This window comes from Nothoprocta perdicaria, unplaced genomic scaffold, assembly GCF_003342845.1.
Source record: "Nothoprocta perdicaria isolate Ctin4 unplaced genomic scaffold, notPer1 scaffold_62, whole genome shotgun sequence".
Classification (NCBI taxonomy): Eukaryota; Metazoa; Chordata; class Aves; order Tinamiformes; family Tinamidae; genus Nothoprocta; species Nothoprocta perdicaria.
Genome location: NW_020455888.1, coordinates 1,015,965 through 1,032,096, shown reverse-complemented (window position 1 = coordinate 1,032,096; position 16,132 = coordinate 1,015,965). Strand labels below are relative to the sequence as shown.

Sequence of the window (16,132 nt, the reverse complement as noted above, 5' to 3'; positions counted from 1 at the left end):
ATATTTTATATTCCTTGAAACTTTAAAATATATATGTATATATTTATCTTTGAAAGCTAAAAAATTTAAAGGATTTGAAAAAGAAACATTCTTCCTAAATGTCACCACCCTTAAAATGCAGGAAGAACTCAGGAAATTCTCTGGGCTCGCTTGCTGCAAATGTCAGGAAAGGGAAGAGCTTTCCTCTACATGCCTGTTCTCCCTCTAAACTTCTGTTTTTCCTCAACTTCGTGGAAACTGCTGGACATGGAATACTGGAAAAGACCACTTGGATTTTTAAGTGCCTTAATTGAGAAACTGTGCAGGAAATCTGAAGAGTTGGCTTTGTGCTGAGGCCGATCGCTTYGTGGCAGCTGGACTTAGCGTGAGAACATAGGACTGCAGTGATCCCTGTTGGACAGCTCCTTTGCTGCTCCTCRGGCAATTTCTGGACATCACTCACTGCAATTTACTGTTGAAGATGAAAACATAAGAAAGTGAGCTTTGAGGAGCTTCCTTTCCTCCCAAATTTAGCTCAAGTGTGAAAAAAACAGAGAATTATTTAAAGAGGTGGAGGAAACCCAACAATCCACTAGCCTTGTAGTTGAGCTATGAAGGAAAAAATGTACAAAGGATTGCTTTCAGGGAGGTATCTTTTTTCCTTCATGCCTGAGAAGTTTATAGTTGAGACTCTACATTAATGGCTCTCAAAGACAGCACTACTTTACCTGCTCTTGGAGGTGATTTCTCTTCCATGGTCTGCTGGGAGGCAGCTATGAGTGCACCACATTTATTAGCCCTGAGAAATCTGCAGTTTCCTGGCTGTAGCACAACAGGCCTAATTATAGGTCATACGAAAGGCTGTTCTTTCAAAGGTCAGATAGGCAATTCTGTCTTAATTCATTTGTAGTTAGACAGAACATGTGTTAATAAACATCTTAAAGGCATCTTATCACAGTAAGCAAGGATAGACAACCTTAGCTGCTTGACTGATTAATGGTTAATTGGATTCAGTAGCTTGAAAGGTGAACTCTTCTCCTGGAACAAGAAAGCAAATGACTGTACACAAAGGCCAGGCTCATGGGTGCTGAACTTGCTCTCTGTGTGCTGGCCGGCAGCCACATGATCCATCTGTGGGTGGGAGCTGCTTAAAACTAGGAGCAGGGGATGCCAAACACTGTGGTCTGTCTCAGAGGGTTTAGGTTCCTGGATAAAGACCTGTGGGTCCATATCTGTTGCTCAAGATCCTGGGCTCAGGTTCTCTCCTGAATTCTGAACTGAGCAAAGCACAGGTCAAACACACCTTGGAAGAAGGAAGGAACGAGAGCAATAAACCTGTGTGCTGATCTTGGCATCCATTTTTTGTTCTGACTTCAGCATTTAGGGCTTTCACCAAAGACAATGTCTCCTTTYCAGTAGGGTTTAGAGCATGCTTGACACTCAGCTCCCTATATAGGGCTGGAGCTTGGGGTGGGAGTGGGGTTGGATGGGTCACTCAGTTAAGGCCTTTTGCTTCAGTTATTTCCTCAAAGTAAGTCAAAAGTGGGAACAGGGTGAGAACTAAAAACTCCGTGATAAACCATTTCATATGATGAGTATGTGTCCTGGAGCAGATTGACAATAATTCCCTTTGTTTTAAGGAAGTTCAGTGCTCAGGTGGGCAGTGGTGCTGACTTTCTGTGTGTTAGTGTGAAATGAGGCCAGAAAGAAGTCAGGCCACTAATTAATCTTGGGAAGACAATGATAGTGACTGCATGTAAATATTAAGAGTAGATCCCTCCTTTCTTGGATGCACATGTCTACAGTCATGGACAGTCTGTTCTCCCAACTTCTGAAAYGTATTTTTTCTGATACGTGTGTTCCCACTCCAGTTAACATCCCCTGTTGCTTATTTATGCCTGTTCAGAAGTTATTTTGATCTGATTTTAATTTTTCTTTCTAGTTCTAAGAAATGGGATGTGGCAGAACATTATTTGGAAAGAGGTAAATAAAACCTTTTTTTTTGTGAATTTGTCTTGCTGGAATAAATTAAGAGAAGCAGAATGAATTTGTGTTACATGAGATTTTTTTGTGATTGGAGCRCAGGGGATCCTTTCCCTAATAACAGTGGGAATTGCCTGGAACAGCTGAGCACCCACCTTTAAATCCTACTACTGTGCTTCAGTCAAATGCTAACGAATTGTTGTGAACAGTATTTGCTCGGACAGTTATTGTGCTGCAGGGCACAAACAGTGGTGTTAGTGTTCCAGAAGTGGACTGAAAACAAGCTTTCGTTGCAATGTGTAACCATGATGCATCAACTCTAATCTCCTGAAAAGCAAAGAGATTCATTGTGATGGTAGAGCTTTAAAAACAACCCCTCATGTCCTGGGGCCAGTGAGCAGGACCTGTGCCTTATTTGAGCAAGCAGCCTACTCCTACCATAGGCACGTGGAACCCAAGCCCTSTGAAGCCCTGTGTAAGAAGCCTTTAATACTTATTTTTAGAACTCACCGAAGTCCTTCAGGATGCACAGAGCGAAGTGTGGCTCTCTGAGCTCCTTCCTTGGGCAGGACGCATGAGCTCTCTGGGCTGTGGTGGTTGAGCACATGGAAAGCTTCTAAACAGTGAGGGTGACAGAGCCCTGGAAGAGGCTGCCCAGGGAGGCTGTGGAGTCTCCTTCTCTGGAGATCTTCCMAASCCGCCTGGCTGCCACCCTGTGCCCCGTGCTCTGGGTGTCCCTGCTGGAGCAGGGGGGTTGGACTGGGTGATCTCTAGAGGTCCCTTCCCACCTCAACCAGCCTGTGATTCTAAACCTTCCTGGAAACGATGCCCACCTCAGGGGGCTTGGATGCAGCTTGGCGGGAGTGCTGGGCTGTACTAAAAGCTGGAGATTGCCAAGGACTCTGGAGCCTCACGCTCATGTCTGCTGGCAGAGCTCCTTGTGCTCTGTACACGGAGCTCTAAGGCGGCACCAGAAGCTGAACCTGGAACCTGCTTTTCCGTAGCCTTAGCCCTTAGCTTTRGCCTTTGCTTTCCTAACCACTTCTTTGATTAACCTGTGGCTGCCTCTGCATGTTGTCCATCCTTCCGTTCACTGTTGGTGCCACRGAACAGTTATGCCCTAACTCATTTCATTTAAGGTAGATTCCCAATATTTTTCCTGGTAAAATTACAGCAGAAATTTTCTGTGATATCAGAATAAGATTCTTAACTAATAAATCTGCCTGTTCAAATATACCATTTAATAATAATAATATATAATAATATATAATAATATATAATAATATATAATAATAATAATAGACATTCTTATAGGTTAAATATTTTGAGGTCATTCGAGGTTATAAGCAATCCACTGGATAGTCAGCAGCCTGATACTCATCACTATGGTACTGATCTGCTGCCTTGAGGGAGCTGAATGGGATTCACATCCCAAAAAGGATGAAGAACTTGACTGCTGCTAAGGGTGATGGAATCTCCCTTGTTTACAGTATTCCAGAAATGGGGACTTTTTACACTTCAGATAACTTGAGGAGGAACTAGTTGGTTTTGTCTGAAGAGACAATCCATCGTGTCAGCTGTAAATACAAGTAGGAAGCTGCAGGAGATGCTGATGACAGGGTAGGTAAATAACCCACAAGGACAGACGGAAAGATGAGAAATCAGGAAGAGGAGAAACTCTTGACTTTGAGGAATATTAATAAGTTTAAAGATTAAAAACTTATTTCCAGAGAAAAATCTTGCCATAAGTGAGATAATACTGTACTTAAAGAAAAATAAACTCTAATTTGGATAAAAGCAGGAATACAGAAGAGGGAAAAAAAAAAAACTTTAAACATAATCTGGGGAAGTTGACACTTTCTGATGGAGCATATAACTTTTTGTCTCTGCAGAATACCTTATTTCATATTAGGAGCAGGAAACATTTGACACTRGACTTCCATGCTTGCTATAGAAAGCACCCTGATTTTCAGAAGCACCGTGTCTAAGTGTTGTGTGCATGATGCTGTTCTTTTAACTGAAATTTTGAAGGAAAATAACAAACTAAACCTTCCAGCCAAGCGAACTGTTTGTTTTTTCTCTTTCATGCTGCTGTGCTCCTGCCCCTGATTCAATAGGTGGCAGTAGGCGATATTGTGAAGGTCACCAATGGGCAGCATCTTCCAGCAGACATGATCATTGTATCTTCCAGGTATCCGGAGTGGGTGTGAAATGACGTGTCTGATGAACTGAGGTGCAGAGGACTCTAAACTCTGTAGCTGCTATTAATRAAAACAGATATCAGATGGCACTTTTTTTTCTTTTCCACATATGAAATCAAGCTTCAGTGAAGGCAAAATAGGGTTTTGCTAGTCAATGATGCATTTGTCATTGGCTTATTTTTGTAGCTAAGGTCTTAAGATGGATAATTTCAAGAAAGCATAATGTGCTGCAAGGAAGTATTAAAGTGAGGAAGAGAGGAAGGTCTGGTTTACAATCTTGGTGAAGCTGATCCTTCCAAGGAACATAAAATCAAGAAAAGTTGCCCTTCAGTTTTATTCCAGTTAATTCCACTAAATTACCWGTATGGTTTTTTGCCCCTGGTTTTCAAAGTTACCTCAAAATAGTAATTTGAGGAGCTTAGCCCAGCCGGAATCTAAATAACTACACTGCCAAATAGCACTTGGATTTCATTCATTTGCTCCTTGGGCCACATGTGTTGCACAGTAGTCCCTACAGCCATAGAAAAGCAAACTCTTAGCTGCTTCTCACATTTCCTTGTGAAATATGGGACTTTTTTGAAATAAAGATATGCTTCAAAATGCAGGCTAGCTGTTGGGTCCTGGAAGCCCTTTGGGAGCCCTAGAGAGCTCCTGCTCTGTGAAGCTGATGGATCAGCTTAGCACTGGGCAGCAGCTGCTAATCTTGGGTGTGAAGGCAACACCAGTGTCCACGTAGGGAGCAGAGCTGTGCCCAAGAGACAGTGGTGGGGCTCCTGCTTGTGACTCTGTCTTTCTGAAGTAGAGACACACCACGTGAAACCGGGGTCTTTTCCGTAGTGGTTCCCCCCAACACACACATAACCTGCAGCCACTGCTGTGCTGCTCTGAGCGCTCAGGTGCTCCCAGATGACCCAACTCCCGAGGAAACTTGTTTTCCAAGCTACTGCTTTTGCCCTTTCCTGCTTTTGCCCSTTGTGTTCTTTGGATGTGTGACTCTCTGGCACACGCCGTGGTGATGGGGCTGGTCCTGCTGAAGGCTCTGTGGGAAAGCTCTGTCTGATTTATGTCACACGRTCCAGGATAGGGCTAGTTACATTCCCATGGTGCACAATATTGCATGTTTAAAACACAGAACAAAACCCAAATTATTAAATGAGCAGCTGTCAACCTGAAGTGCAATTAGTGAACCTACTTTGACATCAATAACTTCCTGTTCCAACACTGAGGAATATTTCTTCCTTTAATATTTTACACTAAAAACATCTGTTTCATTTCTTAACTTGCATGGGTCACTTCTTCCATTTTACTGTACTAATCCATTGATATCTGTCATACCCATATAGAATAAATGAAGTATTTAGCCCAAAGTACTGATCTGGGAAAAGCTTGACTTAAATAGCAATTCTGTGGTAGTTCCACATTTACAATTGATGTTATTCGTGTGATACTTTTGAATGGCAATACTAAGTGTCCTCAGTTCACCAGAAAGCTTTGCATGCTCTGGAAGGGTGGCTTTTTGCTTTTATATATATTTATATATATAAATTTTCTGTGTCTGGGTTAGGTGCCAGAGTTGAAAGTTTTTTTTTAATCTTGATTTTTTTTTTCCACTCCTATAGAAGAAAGGTGATACTAAATGAATTTTATGTACAGAGTACATTTGCCTAAATAATAGTAAAAACTATGATTTTTTAAACACAACTTTCATTTGACATGAAACATTTCTGCAGAAATGTGGGGAAAGTGGGAAACTGCATTATAACAGTTCTCCCTAATGAATTAACTATATCTCAATTGTATTGGATAGGAAGTTTGTAATAAAAATAAAATTGGTATCAGGTTGAACTTAATTCCTGGCCTCCTTGGAGGAGATTTCAGATTGCCCATGTGGGAGGAGACAAGTTCAGACCCTGCCTCTTTCTTCTTGGAGTGAGGAAGAAAAAAATGGCTTATTTCTCTAGAGAGAAAAAATAACCTCTCTTGTRCTCGTACCTCTCCCTTCATGTTTTGCTAAGGAGTCCTGTGATACTGACTTTTTTTTGCTGATTAGCTACTTTTACTGGTAAATTAATAAGTTATTTTACTGCAAATTAGTTAGTTTACTATTCATTTTATACTGCAAATGGCAGTATTTCAAGAGTAGGAAAAGTGATGAGCTAATGAAGGCCACATTTGGGTTCGTGTGAGAAATCAGTGTTCCTTAACAGCCTGAGAAACCAATGGGAAGCAGCCACCGTGGTGCTGTGCAGAGCATCTAAAAATCTCCAGRGAACCTCCATGCCAGGAAACGAGCCACGATAGAAGTGCCTCTGCTTATCAGAGGGGCTGCCACCGTTGAGTTCTGCCACATTAAATATAGTTGAGACTAATGAAGAATGCAGCTAATGAAGAATGATGCTTCCCCGAGGAGGAAAGGTTTGTCTGTATCTCTGCAAGATGCAGCCAGCAGCCCTCGCTTTCAAACCCATTAAACTGTTCTGATCCTCCCAACTAGCTGCTTAGGAGCAACCTYAGGTGAGGGACGTGCAGAGGTTCAGCTTGAACCTGGTTCTGTGGCTGTCACCTCCTGTGCCCTCCCCAAGAACTCAGCAGTGGAGGGCACATGAACCCCTCTTCACCCAAGTACGTCCCCTTCTGCGTTGCTTTGTGGTAGCTCCATGGGGATAAACACAGACTGAAGTATTTTTCTAGACTGTAATGTAAAATATTCTCCTTCTGGCATTTATAGTTGAAACATGAGCATTAAATCCTTATTTACCTTTTGGTTAGGTAAGGCTGTCTTCATAATCTCCATTTTAAGAGACTGTTTTTAAGATACATCTTCAAATTGAGTACTTTCAGCTGGTTCTTTCATGGTCATACACCACCATATTTATTTTTTATTCTGCATAGTGTATTGAAGATACATGGYGTGGATCATTTAATACAAAAGTAGTGTAAAAAAAAAAAAMMATCTTAAGTTTTCAATACTGAAAATCTTATTGTGCTCCTTGCAGTGAACCTCAAGCGATGTGCTATATTGAAACAGCTAATCTTGATGGGGAGACGAATCTCAAAATACGACAGGTAAAAGTAAAAATGAAACATCTTAGTGTTTCTTTAGGTGTGCMGAGTTAGCTACAGAGCAGACACTTTAGCTGGTGTGGTAACTATATGGATGCTGTTTAATAAAACTGCTGTGAGCCTCCTTGCAACAAATTGGAAGTGCAAAAATACATTGTGTTTAAGTCTAAGGAGCTGATTTGGAAGGAGGGGTTTAAGCCCACAGAAGCAAAATAAGCAGATCTTCATTGTGAAGTCTCTGCTTACTGATTAGAGTGGTAACTTCCAACAGACAACTGCAATTTTCAAGCACAGAGAAGTTTCCGCTGCCTTGTTAGCTGAGCACAGGACCTTGCAGGGGCGTAGAGGAAGCCACTCATAGACGTGGGTGGCATGCTCTGTGCTTTGTAGCTGGACAAGCTTGGAATGGATTTTCTTGTGGATACTTCACCTGAGAGTTAACAGCCTGCTGCTCCTGTGTACATACTAGCTGGAAATGCAGAAGCCACAAAACTATAACAAAAGTCCTAGAAACTAGAGGGTTTTTTTTTTTCCATATTGGTACATTTGTGTACTCTGTAAYATCGTTTTTGTCCCAGCAACACAAAAGCATTTCTTGAATAGAAGAATGATTGCTTTTTTAGTGTTATTATTTATTTTTCCTTTTCTTCTCTTTTGAAAAATAAAAAGGAAATTCTTGTATGCTGAATTAGAGGGTAACACCGCMAGCCATGGAAATTGTAGGTGTAACATAAGCCAATTTTTTCCCATTAGTAACTATGTTTTTTATCAGATAACTACCTTAATATTAGATTTTTATTTAAAAGCTGAGATGCTTCTYGATCAGTTTGGCTAAGAACTTCCAAAAGAAGTTGTATTCAAACATAGCACTTCCCATGACTTAAAGTGTTCACAGAATATTTGAAATTSCATATTTAAAGCAAACCAACCTTTTCCTGTAGTCAAAGTTGTAGCTTTCCTGTCACAAGTGTTGATCTATGGTCTGCCTCTGAGTGCTTGAAAGGACTTTGTGGATGTCTCTAGTTGAGACACRGGGGGTTAGTGCCATGGGTTGGATTGTTTTGAAGCAGATTTACACCTGCTGCTGATTTACTGTCTTTGGAGTTCAGCCAAATAGATTGGGTGTTGACTTTCTGTTGGTGTATCAAGAAGTGAACAAAATCTGTTTAAAATTCAAAAATAAGTTTAAAAAAAAAGCCTAGTATTGTTGTCCRGTGCTACAGTTTGGCTCTGACGAAAAAAATGAAACATGAGAATRAAGTTCTACCACCTCAAAATGGCTCGTTTGCTTGCTCAAGTTTGTGAGTGAAAAGCAATGGAGCGTTGCATGTGTGGTCTCTCAGATGCTATATGCTATGATCCATTTGCATGGTGGAATGATAATTAATCTTGAGTAGCATCAGAGCACAAGTTCTGCAGTGACCTAGGAGAGACTGTGCTCACAAGTGAGTGTAATTGCATTTACTGGCACCAACACATCAGCAGAGCTGTGAAAGAGAAGCCAGGGCTGTTTGCCTCTTCCTGCTTCCCTGTGCACACGTRTAACTTGGTGCCCCATGCAGCTGTCTTTCCACCTTCCTGAGAGATTGTGTAGGTGACTAACTCTTGTGTAGAGGCTTGTCCCTGTCCTATACAAACACAGGTGATATCTGCCTCCACCGTAGTGAGCTTGGTATGGGGAAGAGTCAATGAAAAAGCAAACAAACATCCTTAAGAAATGTAAAATCTTGTGTATCTTGCCTGCTGGAAAAAAATAATTTTTCCTAACTTCTACTAACAATTCTTTTTTTCCAACTTTCTCCTTTGGATTGGTTTCTGCAGGGTTTGTCTCAAACTGCTAGTCTCCAATCAAGAGAGGAATTGATGAAAGTGTCTGGAAGGATAGAATGTGAAGGACCCAACCGGCATCTCTATGACTTTGTTGGAACCTTGCGCTTGGATGGTCAAAGGTATCAACTTGACAGCAAAACCATGAGCTTCTTTGGTTAGGAAAAATACTTTATTTGCTTTCTGTCTGCAACAATAATAATAATTAACACGTGTGGATTGGCTAATCTAATGTTAGGTGGCCTTGTCCTGTCTTCCCACGGAGTCTTCTGCAGTAGAAATCTGTAACCTGATGACTAAGGCACTAGGTTTTCATGGAAGCTCTACAAACCCTCTTGGCTTGTTATGGGAGAGATGAYTTCTCTGGAATTGTATTTTTTAAACAAAAAGTGAGATGGGAGGAAAGAATAGGATTTTTTTTTGAGTTGGCTTTTGCGGGAGATAGGTAGGAAAAGCTGGAAGCTTCTGCTTTCCAGCGGGACCCAGTACTCCACCATGTTCAGATCTGTTCCAGAATCTGGAGTCTTTATCAGTTGAAATCTTTGGTGTATTTCAAATATTGTAAGAAAGAAACTTTTGAAAATATAGTACTTTTAGTATTTGAATTTGTAGAGCTTTAAGGATCAGTTAAAGTACATGGGTTTCATTGTCCTGCATAAAATCTGCATTCCTTGGGTAGCTTAGCTGAATAGTGACAGACACACGAATAGCAGAAGATCTCCTGCTTCCACTTGACAATCACACGGGCTGTTCCACCTTTCCAAACTTTTTCTAAATGACTTACTTGGGGTTATGATGTGCTTGGAATGGATGATCCGTTTGCACGTGTAGTGCATGTTGTTGTGCTAGAGCTCACATTAGGCAACATGAAGTTTAGAGGAGACTAAGGGCTGCCAAACAAGTTTTTAAGTTTGGGAAACTACAGCAACTCTCATGTAACCTTGCTGCCCTTAACAGGGATTAGGCTTTCAGAGCACTGAAGCCTRCATATTACAAGGACTGTGTAAGATTTATAGCTCATTAAAATACTTTACTTCTTTTGCCTTTTTTCTCCTTTCTTTAGAGGGAGTAAAGCTGAAAGGAGAAATACTTTCCTAAAGTGTTATGAAGAATTTAAATATCTATTTCTTGCTTTGCAGTCCAGTTTCTGTTGGACCTGACCAGATCTTGCTAAGAGGTGCACAACTGAGGAACACTCAGTGGGTCTTGGGTATTGTCGTGTATACGGGACATGATACAAAACTCATGCAGGTAAAGATCTCTGCAGTATGGAGACTTGAAGCCTGTTCTCAGAGAAGTTACAAGTTTTCATGTATTTCGTTTGTCTATAAAGTTAATTCATGAAAATAAAGACTTGATTCAGAGCTATTTAAGACAGACAGGCCTTGAGGGATATCAGGAGTTATAGGTACCATATTAATATGCATGCATGTATGCATATATGTGTATATGCATATAAAATAAGTACAATATGTAGACACATTTTATATAATGACTAGTATGGCACCTGGACAGCATCTAAAGTTCTGTGGAGTTCTGCAGCTGAAGAGGTGTAATGGTGACTTTCTGCCTCTATAGAGCTTTGGGATCATGAGGCCAATGCTACCATCTTGTCACTGCCTCAGTGACAAGGAATGCCTGGAGACCAGACGCTGGCATGTGCTGCGTGCCACTKCTGACCAGCACTGAGATGGGTAGAGAGAAGATGAGCCCCCTGCATCTGTGGAAGCTAATGGGTCTTTTCATCCCATCTCCTGTCAACGTAGGAGTCAGTAGGCCTAATGATTCCATTGCTGTCTTGTTGCGCTTTACATACAATGTGAAATTAGATGATGGAGTTGGCAAATTCTGTATCTGACTCTTAAAAATTAGACCAGGTTTGCTTCTGCAGTCTCCTCCTGTTTAAATCATTACTAAACCTTTTATTGTTGTTGTTGCTCCTTAGAATTCAACCAAAGCACCCCTGAAGAGATCAAATGTGGAGAAAGTAACCAACATGCAGATTCTGGTGTTGTTCTGTATTCTCCTGGTCATGGCCCTTGTGAGTTCTGTAGGTGCCTTATTATGGAACAGAACCCATGGTGAAGTCGTCTGGTACCTTGGCTCAAACGGTCAGTATGCAGACAGGCTGCAGGGCTAACGAGGCTCTCAGTTTTGTTGAATAAATACATAAGTAAGAAAGAAAGGAAAGGACATAAAGCCTGTCATTAGTTATTGGTGATTCAATGTATTTAGAGAACAGACTGGGATAGCTTTTAACGTTTTAGTAAGGTTTCTCTTAATAAAACCTTCCAAAGATTGCTAACTACTGCTAAGCTGCTGTCTAGGTAGGAGGGAATCTGGTACAAGAGAGGCAGGAATGATTCTTGGGTGGCTGGTGGACAAATAAATGCTTCCCAGATGCAGCTGAAGTTTCAGTTTGTTTTTCAGATAGATCAGCACTAGCACTGTGTCTATCCTATCTGCTCGTACCTTGTTAGAGAATGGTACTGATTTTATGCTCATTTACATAAGAAAAGGATTTTTCCAGTTGTGTCCTTTACTGTGGTTTGCAGTTAAACACACTGACCTCCTTCAGTGACGCTGTGCAAAAAAARCATGCTGGTAAAAGCAGGCTAAAGTTTATGACTCTGTCCTGTATCACATTATTTCAAGAGACACTCAGGGTTCTGACTTTTATGTCACTTTGCAGACAAAACTGATCTCTTGACTGTGCTTATAAAAGAGTTTCATTTGGTTTCATTTATCAGCTTAGGTAAAGATATGAACCTTATGCAAGCACTTGAGGATGAAATATAAATTGTCGCGCAGCAGAGACAGTTTATATTAGCTAGCTCTAAAATGAGTTAGAGGCATCTTGAGATGTAAATCTCAAGATGTAAATCTCAAGATGTAAAAACGGTCTCGCTGAAACTGCGAATGTTCTTTTTATTGGTGGTGGCTACATAGACCACAAAGGCTGCCTTCTGTTTCAGATGAGCTTGATGTGTGAGATTAGTGTTAAAACTCGTCTGCTGGGAGCAAGGGAGTGTCTCATACTTGACTCTGGCTTCTGGTAGTTCTAATAAAGTCTTCCAGCAGCAGAAGCAATGACTTTCAAGGTCTCTTCCTCACACTCACCCTTATTTTTATTGAGGAAGTTTTAACTTGTGACTTCCTGTGACTGAAGGAAGTAGTATTGGTGAAGACTATTGGAACATGAGACTGTTGAACTTGTTCTAGTGTAAAAGAGGTTGATGGACCATAGTTGTGTGCTGCATGTAACCAAGCATGTGGGAAGCAAGGTTAAATCCCTGAACAGAGTTTCTATCACTTCTGTAACTGTCACAGATAGGAAAGACACTTTTGTGCTTCAGGTTAGGTGGGTAGATTTCMTTTTTTAACTTAATCTGTAATTTCTGTAGGGACAGTATTGTGAAAGACTTCTTTTTTTCACGATCAGTTGTGCCTCTAGTTTTCTCATAAACTGACCAAAGCCACTTAAAGACATGGCATGCCGTTTCTATGCATTTGACTTGAAGGGGCCTAGTTTCAAAATTCAAGCCTATTTTCTGATCCTTGGGATTCAGCACCTTTCATTGCTGGCTTCTGCCTCTGGATTTGCTCTCCCGCCTCTTTCCTAACTTCTTTTTAATGCTGGAGGCCCTTTGGTGAGCCTCTGTGCTGGGTCTGATGCTGAACTAAGTTCCTCCCYCAGCGAGAAGGGCAGAACTGCAGACACACAGAGAAGGGCCCGACCGTGCTCGGCACCACAAACAGTCACTTTTGTCCTGAGACCTTYCCACAGCAACGGAAGGAGCCTAAAAATGTTTTCTTCTTCCCCTTAGTGCCAGTTGCCTTGGCAGATTTATTTGAGCAATTTATCCAGTGTTGGCACCACTAATAAAAGCTGTTCTGCCGGAGCAGGATGCCTGATTTAGTTTATTGTGACTGTTGTGCAGTCATCTTGTTTGCTTAACTTTCTTAGCTTAGTCTAATGTGAGTAGCATCTCAGTTTTGCCAATGTTGGCAGCTTTTAGAATAAACTTGTCCTTTGCTTCTTGTCCCCTGAAACACACAGAAGGCTTTCTGAAAGGTTAAGCTATGTTGCTTTTAATTAGTGGCTYTTAATTGAGGTAGTTGACACATCAGATAAATCTCTAAATTTGGGCTGTAGTGTGGAATATTACACTTCACACCATCTGCTCAGCACAGACCCCGCAGAACACGGGCTGTTTTCTAACATCCAGCTGCACCAGTCTTGCACTTCTCACCTGGTTAACGTGGGCATTTCGTGTCTGTAGTAGTGAGATCAGCACTGAAAAGGTCCTTGTACAAGGAGCCTTAACACTCATTGATTATTTTCAGTGCTACTAAATATCATCAGGCCAACTGTAGAAATATGGTTGCCCATCTACTCTGCCACTCGTACTCCTGCCTTTGGGATGCTGATGTCTCATATCCTTTGGTCCACAGAAATGCTCTCTGTCAACTTTGGATACAACCTGCTGACATTTATAATCTTGTACAACAACCTTATTCCAATTAGTCTTCTGGTGACCCTGGAAGTTGTCAAATTTACTCAGGCTCTTTTTATAAATTGGGTAAGTAATGAGAATAGTCATGTTAACATCACCTTTGAAAGTGAAATTGTGAAAAAATATTCACACTGAAGTCACTRCCAAGTTTTCTGCTGACTTTTGTGATGTAACATCTGTGAAAGACTGTATTCTTTCTGTGAAAGAGTGTGCTCTGTGTTTCACAGGAAACTAAAAAAAAAGTTTATTTTGTCCTGTGTGTCCTGTGTAAGTGATGATTTTTGTGTATCAAACTTTCTGGATGGGAGTAGTGTTGATCTTCATTGGATAAGAGAAGTCTTTCAGCTAATTCATATTGGATAACATTTTGAAAACTCTTTTGTAGCATATAGCTTTTCTCAACCATAGCAGATGGAGAGACCAGACTCTCTTCTTGTTTGTCCTGAGCTTGCCTGGCCTTCAGGCCACCTCTACTGGTTTGAATCATAGTGTTTCTCTAAAGAGATCAAATTACCTGGTGCCTCATTCTACCAAAAAAAAAAAGTGATCTCTATTCAGGGGAGCTTTRTCTTCAAAGTGCATTTCAGTTATGAAGAGAAATGACTCTGATGTCTCTTAAAGGTGAACAGTGAGAAGGGAAATGATGCTTCTCTTGATAGAAATTCATCCTGCTGCTTTCTGAGGAGTTGCAGGAGTTTGTCTAGAACTCAAGTAAATGAGGAATTCATGAGTATTCTCTGAGCTACTTATGTATTAGAGAGATTTGAGTTGGCTTTTTCATCAGAAATTACTTTGCTGGTTCATATAGGAGTTATTCTGTTGCCTCTCCCAATTAAATGTAGTAGCACAGCCCATTTCACGGGGAGGCATTTTGTCTTTAATTGTGGCTGTTGCTTGAGTAAATTGCATCGTTTCCATGACTTTAATTAAAAAAAAAAGAAAACCCAGGAAAAAAAACCAACAAAAAAACTTTGAATAGTTAAGAGCTCCTACTTATTGGACTAAAGTCTTAAAAAGATGATGTAATGAGGAAACTACAAGTTACTTCCAACTTAATTAGGCTTTTTATGTAGTATGAAGGGAAGAAAATCCCATTCTTGCCAGGTTTGGTGTTCAGGTCTAATTTTGCTCTTCTTTCAGGATATAGATATGTATTATCCTGAAACAGATACCCCTGCAATGGCCAGAACTTCAAACCTTAATGAGGAACTTGGGCAGGTAAGAGAACCWGTCAAGAGAAATTTATGTCTGTGATATTATCTCAGAGATGGGAAGCATGAGAACGTTGGGTCAGAAGATGCTCTTTATTGCCTGCTGTTCTGTGGCCCACGTCAAAGGAACTTCTGTACTTTCATTGCTCTAAGTCTCACCAGCACGGAGTGATAAGGCATCACGTGAAGAAATACAAGATTATATAGGCATTTTAAAAAAATATAGGCATTATAGGCATTTAAGGCATATGGAATTGAACCTACATTAAGGTTTCTACATTGTTCCTACGTTAAGGTCCATGCCTCCACTCTAAACTGATTTATTTTGAAGTGTCTTGAAGAGTTGCTCTGTGTTTGTGACTCTCTATGCATGACCTATCTTGGCTGAAGGGCAGCCCAACAGCCCATGTTCTTGGTTCACCGTACCAAGAACATGTCAAGAAGTGCAAGTCAAAAAAATCTGCAGTTTTGTTCCTAATTGGGTTGTGTCCCATCAAGCATTTCTGTTTTCCATTCAAATTAAGATAACCAATTCCTCTTTTTTTTTCTCCTCTTGAGTTTAATCAGAAGTATGTAACTTAACCACACAAACCTCATATTTGCTATGCTTTTAGTCAGGGAGGAAATTTGTATATATGCAAAATATGTATTGACTTGTGCTACTCTGCAGCTTGATTTTTCAGTATTCTTCCTGCTTATTCAGATCAGTCTTTTCCTTAACATTATTAAGAAGCTCTGATTCATACTTTGTTTGGATATGAAAGCATCAGTCATTAAATCATAGTTTACTTCAGACACACAAATACTGTCATATTATGTGGTGTAATAGATCTTGCTGGCCCGCACAGTATTTTTTCAGAAACTTCTTCCTGTTTACACCAAATAACTAGACTAAGTTTTTGATTTATTAATTTAATTTCTTGGTCACAGATGTGTTTTTAAACATTTTTCTGCTCCTACACTGAAGTTTTCTCAGTTTGTGGATGGTTTTTTCTTTTTTTTTTTTTCTGTACTTAATCTGTTCTCTACTTGCTTGAATTTTGTTACTTTGCAAGTTGAAGGCTGATCATTTCTTTTTTTTTTTTTCTTCTTTACAGGTAAAATACTTGTTTTCTGATAAAACAGGTACTTTAACATGCAATATTATGACCTTTAAGAAATGTAGTATTGCTGGAGTGACTTATGGGTAAGTATAGCTTTAGAAGCTCTGTGGCTTAATGAGAAGTAGCTTAATACTAAGGTAGCTTAATACTATTAATACTTAATATTAAGCTCTGCAGCTTAATAAGAACAATGGTACATTGTTCTTTATCAGAACAGGATTAGAATATTCTGTTCTTTGATTATTTGT

At 40.3% G+C, this 16,132-nt stretch overlaps 1 protein-coding gene across 1 annotated transcript in view; it reads left to right on the top strand.

The window, feature by feature from the left end:
- The window catches only part of ATP8A2 (ATPase phospholipid transporting 8A2), a 273,938-nt gene that overhangs the window by 12,793 nt on the left and 245,013 nt on the right, over positions 1-16,132 (top strand). Inside the window, exons 5-13 of the mRNA XM_026049801.1 lie at positions 1,922-1,962; positions 4,080-4,153; positions 7,160-7,229; positions 9,048-9,175; positions 10,193-10,304; positions 10,999-11,164; positions 13,509-13,636; positions 14,711-14,788; positions 15,879-15,967. Of these exons, the coding sequence (XP_025905586.1) occupies positions 1,922-1,962; positions 4,080-4,153; positions 7,160-7,229; positions 9,048-9,175; positions 10,193-10,304; positions 10,999-11,164; positions 13,509-13,636; positions 14,711-14,788; positions 15,879-15,967 (886 nt within the window). The remainder of the gene's footprint in view (positions 1-1,921; positions 1,963-4,079; positions 4,154-7,159; positions 7,230-9,047; positions 9,176-10,192; positions 10,305-10,998; positions 11,165-13,508; positions 13,637-14,710; positions 14,789-15,878; positions 15,968-16,132) is intronic.